Source organism: Bubalus kerabau, chromosome 13 (genome assembly GCF_029407905.1).
Source record: "Bubalus kerabau isolate K-KA32 ecotype Philippines breed swamp buffalo chromosome 13, PCC_UOA_SB_1v2, whole genome shotgun sequence".
Taxonomy (NCBI): Eukaryota; Metazoa; Chordata; class Mammalia; order Artiodactyla; family Bovidae; genus Bubalus; species Bubalus kerabau.
The window spans coordinates 77,872,443-77,891,242 of NC_073636.1; the positions used below are offsets into that span (position 1 = coordinate 77,872,443).

General features: G+C 45.2%; 1 protein-coding gene across 2 annotated transcripts in view; it reads left to right on the plus strand.

Annotated features, from left to right (window-relative positions):
- ARFGEF2 (ADP ribosylation factor guanine nucleotide exchange factor 2) overlaps positions 1 to 18,800 on the plus strand; it is an 83,010-nt gene that overhangs the window by 21,808 nt on the left and 42,402 nt on the right. For both annotated transcript variants that reach the window (XM_055545237.1, XM_055545236.1), the window contains exons 4-14: positions 312 to 458; positions 1,423 to 1,602; positions 1,959 to 2,190; positions 7,828 to 7,896; positions 9,694 to 9,845; positions 12,096 to 12,226; positions 13,408 to 13,642; positions 14,721 to 14,820; positions 15,537 to 15,676; positions 17,001 to 17,109; positions 18,061 to 18,229. In XM_055545237.1, coding sequence (XP_055401212.1) covers positions 312 to 458; positions 1,423 to 1,602; positions 1,959 to 2,190; positions 7,828 to 7,896; positions 9,694 to 9,845; positions 12,096 to 12,226; positions 13,408 to 13,642; positions 14,721 to 14,820; positions 15,537 to 15,676; positions 17,001 to 17,109; positions 18,061 to 18,229 — 1,664 coding nt within the window. The remainder of the gene's footprint in view (positions 1 to 311; positions 459 to 1,422; positions 1,603 to 1,958; positions 2,191 to 7,827; positions 7,897 to 9,693; positions 9,846 to 12,095; positions 12,227 to 13,407; positions 13,643 to 14,720; positions 14,821 to 15,536; positions 15,677 to 17,000; positions 17,110 to 18,060; positions 18,230 to 18,800) is intronic.

The following is an 18,800-nucleotide window of genomic DNA, read 5'->3' on the forward strand; positions in this document are numbered from 1 at the left end:
AGTGTTAGCCCCGGACCACCAGGGAGGTCCCTAACTCCTCCATCTTTCACAGAAGTGGTTGTGCACTGGGGGCCATTCTGCACATACCTTTTCCCCCGGCCACTCTCAGCGTGATGGGCTTTTCTGCCATCAGGAGTCAGGCTGGGTGCTGTGCTTTTGGGGTGACCATGCCCCCCGCACCCAGGGGGAGCAGAGGGATCTCTAGGAACCAGAAGTTAAAGGCCAAGCCTGCCGCCTGCCTCTTAACCGCTATGGATGGCTTCAGCCTTGGCCAGGCAGAAATTCCTCATGTCTGTGCTTTCTGTGTTTAGAAACTCATCGCTTATGGGCACATCACTGGCAACGCCCCCGACAGTGGCGCCCCCGGCAAGCGGTTGATCGACAGGATCGTGGAAACCATTTGCAACTGTTTTCAAGGCCCTCAGACCGATGAAGGCGTTCAGTTACAAATCATTAAGGTATTTCTGTCTGCCTAGTCTGGATTTTAAATGAGAAAACTCATCCCCTCTGGGAATTTGAATTTCTAATTTACCATGTGTTAGTTGTCTCAGGGGGCACTGAGCTAGAGCAAAAATATGTAAGCATCACTTAGATCTTTTGTTAAGTGTCAGAACTGATTAGCGTGGACCAAGACAGAAGAGCAGAAACAGGTGTGTTTTCAAAGTAAATAGTTCCGCTAATAATCACGTAAATTGCTTGTGAATTACATTGACTTGAAATCCTCTACTCTCTCCCCTTGAATTTCTGGATTCCCGGACTGCCATTTCTCAGCAGGTCCTGTGTCGATACTTTTATCACCGGTTTGCCCCGTCCCTTTATTCTCCCTTCCCATCATCCTGTTCCATTTCTGCTGCCAGGAATGGTTTGGCGTGGGATGGTCCCCTCTGCTTGTCAGAACCAATCAGGATAGATGTGGTCAACGTTTCAGATCCTAAGTCCTGGACATGTTAGCTTTGTGAGGGATGGCTCTGTGCTAACTGCACCCTACTTAAAGCTCCCTTGAAAATCCACCAGGGAACTGGGAAGCTGATCTCCCCACCCCACCCCACCCTGCACCTCCATCAAAACATGTATATTTTGTGATCGACGTATGTGAGATCAGGTTGGAGCGTTTTCCCTCCTGAGAGAAGTATCTGGTTTTTTTGGCTTTTTAAAAAGTAAGCTGGTAGAGAACACACTTCAACACAGCTCGGTTACTTCACATAACTTGGGTTCTATGGAGTTAATAAGTGTATTTAAACTTTTTTGAACTTGGAGCAGCAGGTACTTGGCTCTTGGTACTAATCATCCAGTTTAGTTCACAGAGCCATCTTCTTAAACCAAACCAAATAAAAACAAAGGCAAACCTTGTAGAAAAGCTGGGCTCTGAGAGGATGGGCAGTGGGCACTCCCGAAGATGAAGGTTTTGGATTTTTGTTCCAGGCTCTTCTCACTGCGGTCACATCCCCACACATTGAAATTCACGAGGGCACCATTCTGCAGACGGTCAGGACATGTTACAATATCTATTTGGCCAGCAAGAATCTCATCAATCAAACCACTGCCAAGGCTACCCTCACTCAGATGCTGAACGTCATTTTCACCCGCATGGAAAACCAAGTGGTGAGTGGTAGCAGTTAGCAGCTGCTGTGAGTGGGACACCATCCCATGCTGTGAAGTCTTTCCTGTGTGGCCTCGGTGCCTGGTGAAGAGTCTTAGCATCTTGTAATTAATCCCTTCTTCCTCTGAATTCTCTGCACTCTGTTTTTGTCCTTGCTTTAAAAAGCGGAGAGAGAATCTCGTTGGGTTTTGAAATTTGAATTCCAGATTTGCTGTGAGTTTGTTGAAGAAATTTATTTCCTTTTTTAAATTCTATCCTTCTGTTTGGATATTCTTTATGCAACAGGCTGGCTTTTTTTCTGTTCCTTATTAAAACAGTGGATCCATTTAGATTGAATCCCTTTTTCGTTGCCTTTCAGCTGCAGGAGGCCAGAGAATTTGAAAAACCAATCCATTCGAAACCACAGTCCCCTGTGATCCAAGCTGCAGCAGGGTCCCCAAAGTTCAATCGTTTGAAGCAGAGCCAGGCACAGAGCAAACCAACAACTCCTGAAAAGGCAGATTTAACCAACGGCGAGCATGCCAGGAGTGGTTCCGCGGTGATCACAGAGAACGGACACGCCCCCAGAGAGAGGGGCCCATCACTCTCAGGTACGGCCCCGGTGCCTCCCCGTCCCCCACTGACCGGGCCGTCTTGCATCCAAGGGGCCGGTGAAGGAGCTGTCTGGTGTCATGACAGGAAACCTCCAGTGGCTCTTCTATTTCTGGGCCTCCCCCTTGACTTCCCCTTTGATTTTCTCTTACGAAACATAACCCAGGAGGCCAAGTGTCTCAGATCCCATTGTCAGTTATGAGTGTTTTGGTTGTTGTGGTTGTTTTTTTGGTCGGGGCAGGGGGCGGGGGTGGGTTGTTCCTGGAATATTATCTAGCTACTGCTGTTTGGTGTCAACTGTAGTGCCATGGGTTCACGTTGGAGTGCTTGTGTCCCAGGAGGTAATCGTTTGGGTGGTTGAGCATTTAATGTCTGTTTCATCTCCCAGAAGAGGACACGGACATCATCTGTCACATATACACAGGCTCTCTGTGCTCTGCCCACTTACGGGCAGTTAGTCACTATTTATGGACATCTCTGAAGGGAGCCAGAAGGTGGGTGGGTGGGTTCATAGAGAAATAGGCACACAGACAGCTCTGTCTTCTTCTGAGACCAAGTACATTACTACTTGGCTGTGCTTGCTTTTTTAAATGAAAGATCTTCCGCACCCAATGATAGTCTTGAAGTAAATAAAACATTAGGTGTGAAAGTTTTGAATTGGGTTGTCACAGAAGATTATTTTTTAATATTTACCTCTCTTTCACTGTGCAATTTGTGCAAACAGAATTCTAAATTCATATATTTTTCAAGAACGTACCTTATTCTCAAGTGATTTCTGCCAAATAATTTTTCACTGTAGCTGATGGTTCAACAATGAAGTATCTGATCTGCCTTCGTAATTGGCCTCTTCTTCTTCTGCCCCGTTATTGGCAGTGAGGTCTGTTGGTGGTATGTTGGCTACCAGAGCCCATACTTGAGCAGTTTTTGTTCATCTGTAATTTACCAGAGCTTGGCATGGGTAGGAAGAGACCACGTGTTGTTGCTGGAATGTTGTTCTGTATCAGTTCATCCAAGGCAAGGATCAAAGAAAAAGTTGCCACAGAGAACCACACGTGTCTTGGATGCGCCCTGTTGGCTGCCCAGTGTCACGTGTCTCGGAAGGTGTTCAGGAAGTCCTGACCCACCTTCTGTACCGGTTTTCATCTTTGCCTTATTAACTCTCAGAGCAAAGAGCAGGCAGGTTTTTACTGGAACCAGACTGTGGCCAATCAACAAATATTAATATTTACACACACTGTAGTGACCGTAACTGTGCAGATGGAAAAGCAGGGCTTCCTGAGCTGCATGAAAGTGCTTCCACTGCAGCCCATTTTCCACTCAGCAGCCAACATGGTCTTTTACAAGCATGGATTAGATCAGGACCTCCCTCTGCTTAAACCCCTCTGGTAATTTCCCATCCTGTCCCATTCACAGTGATGTCTGTGCCTGCACCATCCCCACGATGTCCAAGGCCCTGTGTGTCCTGCCTCCGCCCACCTCCCTGTACCCTTCCTTGCCTTCCTTTCCCCTTGTTTGTTACAGGATGTGCAGGTGGTGGTTCTGGTTCTTGAAAATGCCGTGCTTGCTCTTGGTACCTTGGCACCTACTGTCCCTTACCCCACCTTTGTGTCCAGGTTTCGTTTCTAACTGATCTCCTCTCTGAAGCTCCCCATCACTCTGTCCCATCACCCTTTCTTATTTTCCTCATGGCAGTCTTCAAATCACCGAAGAGTTTGTGTTCACTTGTTCCTGGTCTAAGGCATTGGCCACCCTGTTCACCACAATATTCCCAACACCTGGTTTGGTGCCCAGGACATATAGTCAGGAAATACCTTTTTTCCTGAATGAATGGAGTGTGGGGGGGGATTTGATTTCTAGAATATGGCTTTACAGAAACCCAGGAACCTAAAATTCTGCTCTGACACAGAATGCTTTACACTTAGCATATTGCTGTGAATTTTGTTGCCACAAGGTGTAATACACCCCGTGAGGCTTCTCCCAAGATCGTGGGCATCAGAGTGCCTGTAGGAATCAGACCACAAACCTCCAAGTGGTAGATCAGAGTGGAGGTGCACCATCGCCCTTAAGAGGAACAGGCAGGCCTCCACTTGTCCAGATGTGGCTCTAAAGAAAGAACACGTCCTTCAGGAGAACCGGATGAGGCACCTGGGAGGAAGGGCAGCCTGAGAGGCAGATGGCAGAGGTGCTGGCCGACAGACACAGCGCCCTGGGCTAGAGTCCAGGCTGCCGAGGCCCCCGGGGGCTCCAGTGCCTCTGTGACCAAGATGACCTGTCCAGCTCTCCTCTTGGTTCCCTCCCGTGGACTGGCCATCGGGGAGGCCCCCCACCTCCCCAAGGCAGTCACTGTGCCAGGCGTGGTCCTTGCTACCTGGGCACTCCACATGCTCTGTCCTACTTCACTGCGAACCCTCCTGGGCCTTGCTGAGATAATGTGCCTCCCAGTGGAATCTGTGTGGACGACAGCTCCACAGCAGACCAGAGCACCTTCCTCCCCTTGGCAGATTTTCATCCCAGGTTGACAAAACTGATACTCTGTCAGTCTTATCAGCCCGTTCAAGAAATGGATCAGAGTGCTCTATACATTCACAAAATGAGATCTTTGAGCCTACAACATGCTAGCTTCTGTGAACCTTAGGGCATGGCCAACAGGGTTCCCTGGTGACCTCACCCCATTTGTCCATTCACAGCCCTCCAAAGACCCAACTGTTCATGTCAATTTTTTAAAATACAGGTTTATTGAAATTCACTTCAGTTCAATAAATTCACCTGTTTAAAATGTACAGTTCAGTTCTTTGGAGTATGTTGACACAGTTGAGCAACAATCAATCACCACAATCAGTTTTAGAGCATTTTTATTACACCCAGAAGAAACCCTGTACCCAAAAATAGTCACTTCCCATTTTCTTTTATTTTTAAGATTCTTGCTTTTTAACTCCCAGCATTAGCTTAAGCGTTTACACACGTGTACAGCTCATACGGAATATTGTAGGTACACGGTTACCAGTGTGCTCACAGATGTCTTGGCTCGCTTTTTTTGTCTTGCATCCCATTCATTAAGGGAAAAACAGCCCAACAGCCTACCAAGCCTGCAGCTCCTCTGATGAAACATATTCATCAGGCTGCTAATTCTTGGGTGTTGATAGTGTACAGGGGGCTTTGGAATGTTTAGTAGAGATTAGACCCTGTCATCACAATTCTGTTAAATCATAGCATCAGAGAATGTTGGAACTAGAAAGGAACTTAGAAATACCTAGACGTGTGTTTACCAAATCATGATAGACGAGATGATTTTACATGGCTCATAGGTGAATGGTTTTTATTTTAATAGTTATACATTTGTTCTAACATGCATTAAGAAAGTGTGATTAGTGTTTGAAGCCTTTGTTGTGTGAATATTAATTATTGCTTACAGTGAGTTAAAGATCACTGTTAGATATATTTATATACACATGTAATATAATAAGTGGTGCATGAAAGAGCAAAAATGATGAAGGTTGTGTGTGTTGTAGCCCCGCGTTCCAGGAAACAAGCTCACTCAGAGAGGACAGTGCAGATAGTGAAGTGTAGTTTATTACATCGGTGGGCCCAAGGCAGAGTCTCCTCTTAGCCAAGGATCCCAACCAGCATTTGTGAAAACTTTATATACCCTAAGTGTATAAGGCTCTCTGAAACTAGTCTGAACAAAGGAAAAAGAAAGATACAATCATACTTAACCCATGATTCATATGCCTTAAGCCTAGGTAGTTAACAGTGGACACTTATCAATAGGCTTGTGGTCATACCCCAATAGGCATAATAGAATGTATGATTCTATTCGGTTACACAGATAATTAGGGTATTCTTTTAGGCAATGGAGAAGGCAATGGCAACCCACTCCAGTACTTTTGCCTGGAAAATCCCATGGACGGAGGAGCCTGGAGGGCTGCAGTCCATGGGGTCGCTGAGGGTCGGACACCACTGAGCGACTTCACTTTCACTTTTCACTTTCATGCATTGGAAAAGGAAATGGCAACCCACTCCAGTATTCTTGCCTGGAGAATCCCAGGGACGGGGGAGCCTGGTGGGCTGCCGTCTATGGGGTCGCACAGAGTTGGACACGACTGAAGTGACTTAGCAGTTAGGCGATGGAGAGCCCTGGGGCTCTTCCTTCTGGGGGCCTGGTTTTCCAGTTGGTATGTCGTTTCCATAGATACTGGGCATATAGCTCAAAGTCCACAGTCCGGCCCAAGATGGAGTCCTGCTTTCAAGATAGAGCCTGTTCTGTTTCCTTCTTCATAGGTAACACTGATCTAGACTGAACCGTCTTATTTAGATGAAGAAACAGGTTTAGAAGATTTTGCCCGTGACTGAGGGCTTTTCTAACCTCCATTCAAGTTTTCTTTGCCCTCTTAGGAGAGCATTTGTTGTTGTTTACTCGCCAAGTTGTATCCGACTCTTTTGCAGCCCTGTGGACTAGAGCCTACCAGGCTCCTCTGTCCACAGGATTGCCCAGGAAAGAATACTGGAGTAGACTGCCATTTCCTTCTCCGGGGATCTCCCTGACTGGAGGCTCTAACTCCTGTCTTCTGCACTGAAAACCAGATTTATCAGTCCTGTAAGTTTAGCGCTTTCCAGTGTGCAGGCTGGTGCGCGAGTCTGGGCTCACAGAGATCATTCCTTTGATGTGTATCTCGGCTCTCTGGCTCCAGTCTCCTGTGTGTTCCTATCCTGCGTCCCCTCAGGGTGCACCCACTGGAGGGGGCGGCTGAGGGCTCCAGGACCTTTGTCTCCATCCTGAGCTCCCTCAGGGCCTCCCGCAGTGGGTGTCTGGAGTGGTTTGAAGGCTGCAGCATCCTTTGTTTACTGATCTGATGTGTGGGGCGGCATTTTTCTTTCACTTGGGTTAAGTACCCAATGGAAATGAAAACACTTCCCTGTTGCTTCTCCAGGACTAAAGGCAGAAAATCGTGGCCTGATTGGAAAATCATTGTTAAAGAAGAATTTAAAGGATTATTTTGGTTTTCTTTAACATGATGGCCCTTATTATTTACTTCCAGAAGTCTAGTCGAGTGCTTGTTTATTGGTTCTCCCAGAACTAGTTTTCTACCAAAACAACTGGTAGCGAGCCTTTTCCACTTAAACAGTACCATCGTACAGAATAAGTCCATTTAGAATGTAGTAAGTTCCCAGCTGTCACATGAGGAATCTCATGCTAAGGTCTGGGTTTACACTGTGGGAAAAAGAAGCAGCCAGAGGCACACCGTTTACCAAGGCTCTGGGTGCACGAGGTGAAGGGGCGAGATGACGCTTCTCCTTTTGTTCTGTCAGAAACCATAACTGGATAATATCCAGCTGCTGCCTGCAGCCCAGGGGTGGTGAAGGGGGCCCTGGGCCGGCAGCTGTGACTCAGGAAGGAAGAGTGTCTAAGACTGCGGAGTCTTGGAGTTCCACTGGGGGAAAACCGAGTCACAGCAGATGCTGCCCCCAAGTTTCCACATTTCCTGGGACGTGGTCAGGTTTGGCTTTGGAGAAGGCCTATTTGCACTCTTGCTTCAGACTGTAACTGGAGAACGCTGACTTAATCTCCACCTTACTTCATTCTCGTTGGAAATGCCCACATATATGTATTTGCGTTTGTGTATTTGGTGTGTGTGTAGGGACTGAAGATGGAGCCCAGGAGGTGGTGAAGGAGATCTTAGAAGATGTGGTCACGTCTGCAGTTAAAGGTGAGAACCAAGCACCCAGCCTCTCCTCCTCCTCGCTCCTTCACACGAGTGCCCACCAGGTGTGTTAATGGTAGAGTGCACCACCGCCACCACCTGCTGCACACTCAGGGAAACCAAGAAGTCACTTGTGACTCGTGATGGGCTTCATTCTCCCTCAGGTTGGGTTCAGGATGCGCAGTCTGACAGTGTTAGAGTTGGGTGTGCCACTGGAGATGCAGAGGTCCACACCCTGTAGAGCCAGGTTTCCCCAGGAGTGGGCGGGGGGGCCCTGAGGTGGTGAAGTTTCTGGGCTAGACATCAATGTGTCCAGGGGACAGTCCCCACGTCAGCAGGTGTCACATGCACAGAGAAGCTCTGTTAGTTTTGTTTGACTTCATTCATAACGACCCCAGTTTTTGGTGTAGTTTCAGTGGAATTAACCTTGGATAGCTCAAAATGACTGTTAGATGATTTTTCCTTTTGTTTTTACTCCAACTCTCAGGTCAGTGGTTATGTGCTGAACACTGAGCTTCGGGGTCAGTAAACCATTAATGGGTTGAGAAGTCAATAAATTAGTGGTTCGTAATCTGTGTTTTTAAATGGGAGACATAAAACAAAAATAGGTACAAACTGAATGTCTTGCATGTAGTAGTGTTAAGCATTGTTCCATAAAACATGTTTCAATGATTTATCTTTGTGCACACATGTATACTGGGTCCTGACTTTTAAAATGTATCTCTTAATGAGTGAGCATCAAGGTCAAAGAGTATTGACCTTTGACCTTTTGACCCACTGCTCAAAACCCTGTCCTTTTGTTAATTTAAGGTACCCCCAAGCTATAGATTTTATTGTTGGTTTAACTCTTTGTAGAAGTGTCTTTAAAAATAAAGTAATTTGATTTCATACCTTTAGATTTTTCTTTCCTGGGGCCAATATATGAGTATATGAAGTCCTCACATGGTGAACTTTGTCTGTCTTGCTCATGCTGTATCCTCCAGCCCCTAGCCTAGAGCTTGGCCCATAGTAGGCACCTGATAAGTATTTGCTGAAAATGCTTCAGAAACCATTTTTGAAGATGGTGCTACTGAGTTGTTTGGTGTCCCTTAAATATATTAATATAACAATCCACATGGTAAATTTCTCATAGAGGTCACCTGTTCTGCTAGTCATCAGATATGCTTTCTTTCATGAAATGCTGGAATCCATTTAATTCTTTGTCTTTTCCTTTTCCACATGGCTGCCAGGAAGCTCAGATCTCCTTTTTTCCCCTACTGTGACTAAGGTTTTCTACCATAGCTGTCAACCTCTCTTCATTTTCTTGACTCTTGTTCTCTAACCCCTACATTAGTAACCCTTTCTGTGCATTTCTGTTTATCTGCTTCTAATTATCTTCAGAAGTAGGTAGGGGTGGACAGGGCTGCTATATTGCACATTTCTGGAGGTACCATTGACCCAGACTACAGTATAAAGTGACCTGGGAGTGAGGCTGTGGGTAACAGACACATAAAGCCAGAAAGGGAAAAAGTAGTAACTTGAAGATTATGTGAATAACTTCTGGGACTTCTCTGGTTAAGACAAGGTGCTCCTAATGCAGGAGGTGCAGGTTCAATCCCTGGTCAGGGAGCTAAATTCCCACATGCCTGATGGCCAGAAAACCAAAACATAAAACAGATGTTGTAATGAATTCAATAAAGACTTTAAAAATGGTACACACACACACACACACACAAAAACTTAAACCCAAAACTTCTTCTTGGTATCAGGCCATCTTTTAGGGTAAGTACTGACTTGATGATGACTTTCGCATTGTATTTTAAGAAGCAGCACAAAAGCACGGGCTGACGGAGCCCGAGAGGGTCCTGAGTGAACTGGAGTGCCAGGAACGTGCCGCCCCCCCTGCAGCTGATGAAAACTCCCAGACCAACGGGATAGCGGACGACAGGCAGTCCTTGTCATCAGCAGATAATCTGGTGCGTTGGTGATCTTCCCAGCAGACTCCTTTCGATGTTTACTTTTTCTGTAAGATGCAGAGTTTTATTTCTGTCAGAAGAAGCCAGTGAAAACCAGCAAGCCCTATTCAGTTATTTAGTCACACCATCCTGGCCTGATATTCTGTGTGTTCTTGGAACATGCTCGTTAATGCTGGTGGTATGTAATGTTGTTAAACCCTATTTATTCAGAACTTGAAAAAAACTTAACATTTCTTACCCTTTTTCTTTTCTTTCAAAATGGTATACATTGATTACAGAAACAATAAGGGAAATACAGAGAAAGAAAAATAAGGAAGTAGAAGTCATCCATAATGTAACCCAGAGATAACATTTGTTAAGGTTTTACTTACACCATAGATTTTTCTCTCCCTCCCATGTTTAAACCACTTAAATGTAATAACATGATATGCATGCTGTTTCGTAACCCGCTTTTTAAATTTAAGGTACATTATGAACATCCTTTCAGGCACCCTTAAGTGTGTCTGCTACATTATTTTTTTAGATAGCTTTGTTGTTCTATTGAAAATGCTATATATAAACATTCAAAACAGGAAGAAATATGATCTGAATTTGCCTCCTGAACTCACTCAGTCTCTGCCTTTTCCCATGTGTCCCAACTGTTCAAATGATCACACACACACACACACACACACACACACACAGGAGCCTTTTTATGTATTTCATTTTCCTATTCATAACCCTGTTTCATGGAATTTTAGTTATTGATAAACTAGATACCTGTTTATGTACTGTATGTTTATCTACTTTATGCATAAAAATAATAAGATTTTCTCTACAACTATTCCCTACTCCACCCCACCCTGACAGTTGCCCCTGTCTCAGTCTGTTTAAGCTGCATTAATAGAATACTGTATACTGGGTGCCTTATAAACAATAGAAATGTGTTTCTCACAGTTCTGGAGGCTAGGAAGTCCAAGGTCAAGATATTAACAGTTTCAGTGTCTGGTGAGAGCCTGTTTGTTTCCTGGTTCGTGGACAGCCATCTTCTTACTCTGTCCTGGCAGAAGGGGCAGGGGAGCTCTCTGAGGCCTGTTTAATAAGGGCAGTAATCCCATCCGTGAAGGCTCCACCTCACTGCCAAAGGCCCCATCTCCAAATTCCATCACATTAGGGATTAGGTTTCGACATAAATTCAGTAAGAGTCTCACAGACATCCAGACTATAGCAGTCCCCTTGGGGTTCTGTCATCCCCATTAAGAAGGCACTGGTCGGGGGATGATCTGGGAGATTGGGATTGATGTATATACACTATTGATATATGTATAAAATTAGACAACAATGAGAACCTGCTGCATAGCGCAGTGCTCTGTGGTGACCTAAATGGGGAGGAAATCCAAGAAAGAGGGGATGTATGTACACGTATAGCTGATTCACTTTGCTGGACAGTAGACGCTCACACAACCTTGTAAAGCAACTATGCTCCAATAAAACAATTTTTTTTAATGACTGCATGTACATAGGGATGTGTATAAATTCACACACGGTATCTGTGTCACATATTAGACTGCAACTTGCTTTGTTCCCTCAACACTTTTATGGACATCTTTTCACATCAGTAGTACTAATTTTTTAATGGCCATGTGAAATTCTATCATGGATTACCATAATCTATTTAACCGGTTCCCTATTAGGTTTTTGGAGTATTTCAGTTTAATCACAGGAGACAGTTCTACAGGGAACATCCTTGTAGATAGATCTTATTCTTTTGTGACCCCATGGACTGTAGCCCGCCAGGCTCCTCTGTCCCTGGGATTTCCCAGACAAGAATACTGGAGTGGATTGCCATTTCCTTCTCCAGGGGATCTTCCTGACCCAAGGATGGAATCCACATCTCCTGCACTGGCAGGTAGATTGTTTATTACTGAGTCACCTGCGAAACCCACCAGTGTTCTTAGAAATATCTTTTTTACCCAAACTAATATAATGATCTATATTCATTTTGGGTTTTTTATGATTACCCTTTGCTCGTTTATCATTTTAAACCACTCACACCCGCTTTTTGAAGGACTTGGAAGGAAGTTTTAGAATTGCTGTGACAAGTCCCCCAGAAGCTCCTGTTGTGACGTATTGTTTCCTCCCCACATCCTTCATCCCCCCAATGAGTAAATAATTTTACATTTTCATGAGATAATTACATTTCTTATTTTTGAAAAGAAGCATCCTTTTGTTTGGACCCTTTGATTTTTCTCATCTTTGTTCTGATCTTAGGAGTCGGATGCTCAAGGACATCCAGTGGCCGCCAGGTTCTCCCACATTCTGCAGAAGGATGCCTTCCTGGTGTTTCGCTCCCTGTGCAAGCTGTCCATGAAACCCCTTGGCGAAGGCCCCCCAGATCCAAAGTGAGCTGACAGCAGTTCTTGGCCGTCTGTAATCCTAATGATCCAGGAGGATCTTAGGGCTCCAAGAAACCCCACTGCCTTGTCCCCTGGTTGGTGTAAATGCAGGGGTTTACAGGACTGTTTTACAATGATTTCAGGCTCATGAAGGTCCCACAGTCCTCTCATCACAGATTATGTGCCCACGAACCAAGATTATTGGGCCCAATTTTGCTTTCCTTGGTCTATATACTAAAAAACAATCATTCAGTTGAATATTCACCCTCTTTCTCCTGACTGATGAATTTAATCATCTGAAGGTGAGAGTCCCCCACCTGGATGCATAGAGAACCTCAGTTTCTTGCCTTGAATGGAAACTTCTGTTTTCGTGGGTACAGATTTATGCCCCAGATTCAACCCAGAGAGGGCAGACCTTTAGAGGGAAGGATATTCCACAAGAAGGTGGTGCTGTGGGCTGTCAAAGCACAAGTTTTGGAGCCACGGGGAGCTGCTGGCTCACATGAGGCCAACTGCATGCCCATAGGAGCTACTGAACCTCATCTGGAAAATGGGAATATGGAACATTAACTCACAGGATCATTTACCTAAAATGGTAGAATTGACATCCCGAGCACAGGGCCTAGTAGTTCACGATAGTTTATAGTCACTGTTATTGTCATTATTACTGGTTGCTAATTACAGTCCTCTTCTGTTGAGAATATGATGACCATTAGGGAAAAGACTCATGAAGGTTTCCCTTTCTTTCCATCCCTGTGGGCAGGGATGGGAGCCTGAGGCAGGTAGATGAAGAGCCCTGTTCTCGTTGTCTCTAAACATAGAGCAGGACAGACAGTTTAGTCTCACATGATGGATGTGAAGTAATTGGTTCTGTTAGATTAGTTGCAGAACCAGCTTTCCAGAATCGGTTTGCACTTATTTTGCTCCTGCTGTATTTTCTGCTTTATGAGTGGGAGAGAGAAACAACGGTTGGCAGCTCTCGTTCTCCCAGGGCCTGCGGGTTCTGAGAACCCGCCTCATGCCAGCTGCCCTCCCTCTCTTGACATTTTAGGTGCTGTTGCTGATTCTTGAGTCCCCGGCTTCTCAGAAAATCCTCTCACTGATAGAGGAGTGAGACCTTCTTAAGAAACATCCTTTCTGAAACGTTACCTCTCAGCGCTGCCCTTGTTCTCTGTCTCCTCTGCCAGGTCCCACGAGCTGCGTTCCAAGGTGGTCTCCCTGCAGCTCCTCCTGTCCGTGTTGCAGAACGCCGGCCCGGTCTTCAGGACTCATGAGATGTTCATCACCGCGATCAAGCAGTACCTCTGCGTGGCGTTGTCCAAGAACGGCGTCTCCTCAGTGCCTGATGTCTTTGAGCTCTCTCTCGCTATTTTTCTCACTCTTCTTTCAAACTTTAAAATGCATCTGAAGATGCAAATAGAGGTATGGACTCCAACTGACTGTTTTGGGGTTTTTTTTTTGAAGTTTGATGACGCTTTTATATGATGTGTTAAATACTGGTGGGAGTTACACAGTCTACTTGCTGGCACCCCAAAGAACTTTTTGAGCAAGAGAATTCCTTTTCATAAAAAGTTACTGCCCCCAAATCTTGTATATGTGTGCTTTACTCAGTCATGTCTGACTCTTCATGACCCCATGGACTGTAGCCCTCCAGGCTCATTTGTCCATGGAATTTTCCAGGCAAGAATACTGGAGTGGGCTGCCATTTTCCTTCTCCAGGGGAACTGCCCAACCCAGGGATCAAACCCACATTTCTTGCATTGACAGGCAGATTCTTTACCATTACACCACCTGGGAAGCCCCAAATCTTGTATACCTTTCATTTTAACCAAAGGTTTAAATTGTGTAGTCTTTTGTTGGGCTCAGTCCCCCAGACATTTGTTTAGCCTATAAATTGTTTGAAATAACTTGAATTAGTATCCAGACTGAGAAGTCAGGGACTTCCCTGGTGATTCAGTGGCTAAGACTCCGAGCTTCCAATGCACGGAGCCTGGGTCCCATCCCTGGTCAGGGAACTAGATCCCATGTGCCGTAACTAGGAGTTCGAATGCTGCAACGAAAGATCCCAAGTGCCACAACTAAGTAAGACCTGAAGTAGCCAAAGAAATACACATTTTTTTAAAAATTGGGAAATGCCATTTTCCATGTAAATCCATATTTCTGATTTCCTCTCAAAACCCCACAACTCCAATTCTGCCTTTCCATGTGGCAATTCTTGGCTTTTTCTCTGGAGCAACTGTGCACTCTGATGGGGCTGTATTCACTGTGGTCCTGCCCTCCTCACTCTCCCACACACACCCAGGCTCCTGTGCTGGGCAGCCACCTGCACACACACACACAGCAGCCACCTAAACACACAGACACACACACACACACACACACCCGGCCTCCCTCCCTGCTTTACTCATAGACTCTGCCTGCTCGTAAAGGCTTCAGGGGTTTTGAGCCCTAATTTAAGCTATTAATTGCTGTCCTCCTTTATCTTCTTCTTGTCATATAGGTCTTTTTCAAAGAGATTTTCCTGAACATTTTAGAAACATCAACAAGCTCTTTCGAGCACAGGTGGATGGTCATTCAGACCCTGACAAGGATCTGCGCAGGTACTTTCTCCCAGAGTGGGGCTCATCCTTTTGACTTACCCAGAAACACTTCTGAGGCTTTCATTCTCCACAGTCCAGATGAAGACCTTGACCCCCTCCTTTTAACGTTGTAATGAAGCGCTGAGGAAATCATTCCCTTAAAGGCTGCTGCTCACCTAATGACCAGACTGTTTTGCCCAGACTTCCTGACTGTAGCATGGCGAATCTCATGTCCTGGGAAACCTCCTAATCCTGAAAAACTGGGACACTTGTCACTGTATCTACAAGCTGAGCGTGGTTTATAAGTCAGAGAGTCCCAGGTATGAGTGTCCTAACTCCTGATTGGGTGCTAAAGTATATTTGCATTTCCCTTTACACCACCCAATTGTGTGACAATAAACTGAGCATCTATTTGTCATCACAGTAACCTCATCAAAGTTACACGGCTTTAAGAGTTGGACGAGGCAGTTGTTCTCCGTTTTTGACGAGGAAAGTAAGCTGTGAGAGTTTGAGTGAGCAGCCTGAGATTTCAGTGAGTGCCAGGGCAGGCCTAGGAGGAGAGCCTCCTGCATTTCTAGTCCTTCCGTCACACACTTCCTGAGTGAGGCGTGTCCAGCCTGAGTTACTAATTCACTGGGAAAACTTTTTATTTGACCAAGGAATCTCGTTTAATAAGGAAACATAGCTGTTCTCCGTGTTCAATCAGAATTTCTAACATCCGTGTGTTATTTTCCAAGATGCCCAGTGCGTTGTAGACATTTACGTCAACTACGACTGTGATTTAAATGCTGCTAACATTTTTGAGCGCCTCGTAAACGATTTATCGAAAATCGCTCAGGGAAGAAGTGGACACGAGCTGGGAATGACACCTCTGCAGGTAAAACCACTAACGTTTATGTTTACAGTTTGTTCATTTCAGTAAACGTTTGTCGAGCCACCGTGTGCCAGGCACTGTCCTTGGTGCTGGGGACACAGCAGTGAACAGAACACAGACAGGCACATCCAGGTGCACAGTTGCTGTGGTCCTGACACTTAAAAGCAGGCAGTGAAGAAGCAAGCTGCAGGGAGAAGAAAGCAGGGACGCTAGAGAAGGGGTGTTGGAGGTGAGGGTGGGGCCATCAGGGTCATCTCCCTCAGAAAGTGACACTTGACCTGAGACCTGTAGGAAACGTGTTCACTCTGTAACCTTTCCATAGATCGTGTGAACACAGCATGCCAGGCTAGAGTAAAAGGCAAAGGAGATTGCTTCTTACTAGGTTCCCTCCCTACAAAGATGATAGGGTTCTTAACCTGAGGTCTCTGAAGAAATTGGTTGCAAGGTCTGTGAGCCACCTGTAATTACACGTAGAGTTTTGGTGTATGGGGGCATTTTTCTTCAACAAAGATCTAAAGTTGTCATTAGATTGCCCAGGGAGAGCCAGACCATCTTAGATGCTATTTTGAGTCTAAAATGTTTGCAGTTTTTAAAAGATGATCTGCAACTCACACTCACATTCAGCTTTTTAGTTGAGAAGTGCTACCTTTTTTTTTTTTTTTTAATATTTATTTATCTATTTGTACCAGGTCTTTACTTGTAGCATGCAAACTCTTCAGTTGTGGCATGTGGGATCTAGTTCCCTGACCAGGGATTGAACCCAGGTCCCCTGCACTGGGAGCATGGAGTCTTAGCCACTGGCCCACCAGGGAGGTCCTGAGAAGTGCTACTTAAAAAAAAAAAAAGTATTTACCTGCAGAGTAAGCCTCAAGATGGAATGCTTTTGTGCGTGTTCAGGGGATGATGGTGTCCACGGTCATTTATCTGCTGCATAAGATTCTTTTCTCTTTTTTCAGGGTCACTAGTTAAGACTCTCCCTTTTTTAAAAAAAAAAAAAAATGTGTTTTAAATGTTTGGTTGGTTGTTTTTTGTTTTGTTAATTTATATAAGCAATGAATGAGAATTTCACTTTAAAAATCCAAATAATACTCTTCACTTTAGGAAAGTACACATCCCATATTTTTGCAGATAGGGAGTTTGTAATGAACACCTTTAAAGACGATCATGGTTTTTGCAGTGAGCCCTCAATGTTTACGTCACGGGTTCCCTCTTCTTGGGTCAGTAACTCTAAACGTCAGTGATTATCTTGTATTGTCACAGGACTCCCAGAGCCCTCCAGACATCTGCACTTAGTTGAGTCTCTGTACTTGTCACCTTTGTCCTTTAGGAGCTCAGTCTCAGGAAGAAAGGCCTGGAGTGCCTCGTGTCCATCCTCAAGTGCATGGTGGAGTGGAGCAAAGACCTGTATGTGAATCCCAATCATCAGACCAGCCTGGGTGAGAGACCCCCCAGTGCACACACACACACTTCCCACCCGCCACCATCTGCCACTCACAATAGGCTGCCCACACTTTTGGAAAAAGCTATCCTGATGCAGTTGTCTTGCTAAGTTGCTGCTAAGTCGCTTCAGTCGTGTCCAACTCTGTGCGACCCCATAGACGGCAGCCCATCAGGCTCCCCTGTCCCTGAGATTCTTCAGGCAAGAACACTGGAGTGGGTTGCCATTTCCTTCTCCAATGCATGAAAGTGAAAAGTAAAGTGAAGTCGCTCAGTCATGTCCGACTCTTAGCGACCCCATGGACTTCAGCCTACCAGGCTCCTCCGTCCATGGGATTTTCCAGGCAAGAGTACTGGAGTGGGTTGCCCATAGTTGTCTTAGAATTAGCAAAATACTTTAGTTTGGGAAATACCTGAAGTGTTTTAAAGGTTCTGCTTTTTAATCCATCTGAAACTTGGGTGGGGGTTGGGTGGAGATAGTGTGAATTGTGCTATAACTTCATTTTTCCAGAAAACCATTTATTACAACTTTTTTTAGTAGTCTTTTTTCCCCTCACTGATTTGAAGTACCACCTTGATGGTGTAGCACATCTCCCTGTGTGCATAACTGTTTCTGAATTTTCTGTTCTATTGATTTGTCTGTTCCTCCACCAATCCCATGCTTTTCAGATGCCTAGAATTCTACAGTGAGTTCCATTGCCTGAGAGGACAGGCTCTGTGTCTTGTGCATTTTTGCACTTTTATTCTTTCATGTGAATTTTAGCATTAGCTTATTTTCCACAAGCAAGTTGTTAAGTAAAGTAACCGCGGTATCGAGGTTTTCATGAACCTTACAGTACAAAGCTTATTGTTACAGGCCTGGGAAAGGGAACAGCACAGCCAGACCTCAGCTCAGCCGCGCCTGCGTCCCATCTGCTCACTTGGTTGCCTTTGCTTTTACGTCGCCGCAGGTCAGGAGCGGCCCGTGGACCAGGAGATGGGGGACCTGGCGAGGCGGAGCAGCGTGACGTCCATGGAGTCCACGGTGTCCTCGGGGACTCAGACAACCGTCCAGGACGATCCAGAGCAGTTTGAGGTCATCAAGCAACAGAAGGAGATGATTGAGCACGGCATCGAGCTGTGAGTGTGGCTGTTGCGCTGGCTGAGTCTCTTGGGAACCTGGCTTTGACTCCTGAAGATGAAACGCCCGTTACAGACGACTGGGGCTGGCGCTTATGGTCAGGCCCGATCAAGTCGCGCTGAGTGTGCGTGTGAGTGTGTGAGAGAGAAATCTAATAGCTTTGTTTGGTTGATGCCTGGTCTTTTTTTCCTTTCTTCCTAATTTAAAAAATTTAACCAGTTTAGAAAATGCAGAAAAGTATAAAGCAAGAATGTTAAAATCACTCATAAAATTACTACCTAGAGGAACTTGCCATTGGTAACTATTGTACTTCAGCATACAAAAAACTTAATTTTTGCCATATTCGTGTTATCTACTTTTTTTTTTTCTGAACCATTTGAAAGGAATTTGTAGCCGTCACATTACTTAAGCTCTACACGGCTGAAAAATAAGGGCCTTCTCCCATATAATCACATCATCATTATAGAATCATGAGTAAACATGGTTTCTTTCATCTTTTATACACAGAAATGCATACATTCTCACATGCTGTCCAACTTTTGAATGGTTAGTCAATTTTGTAAACTCAAT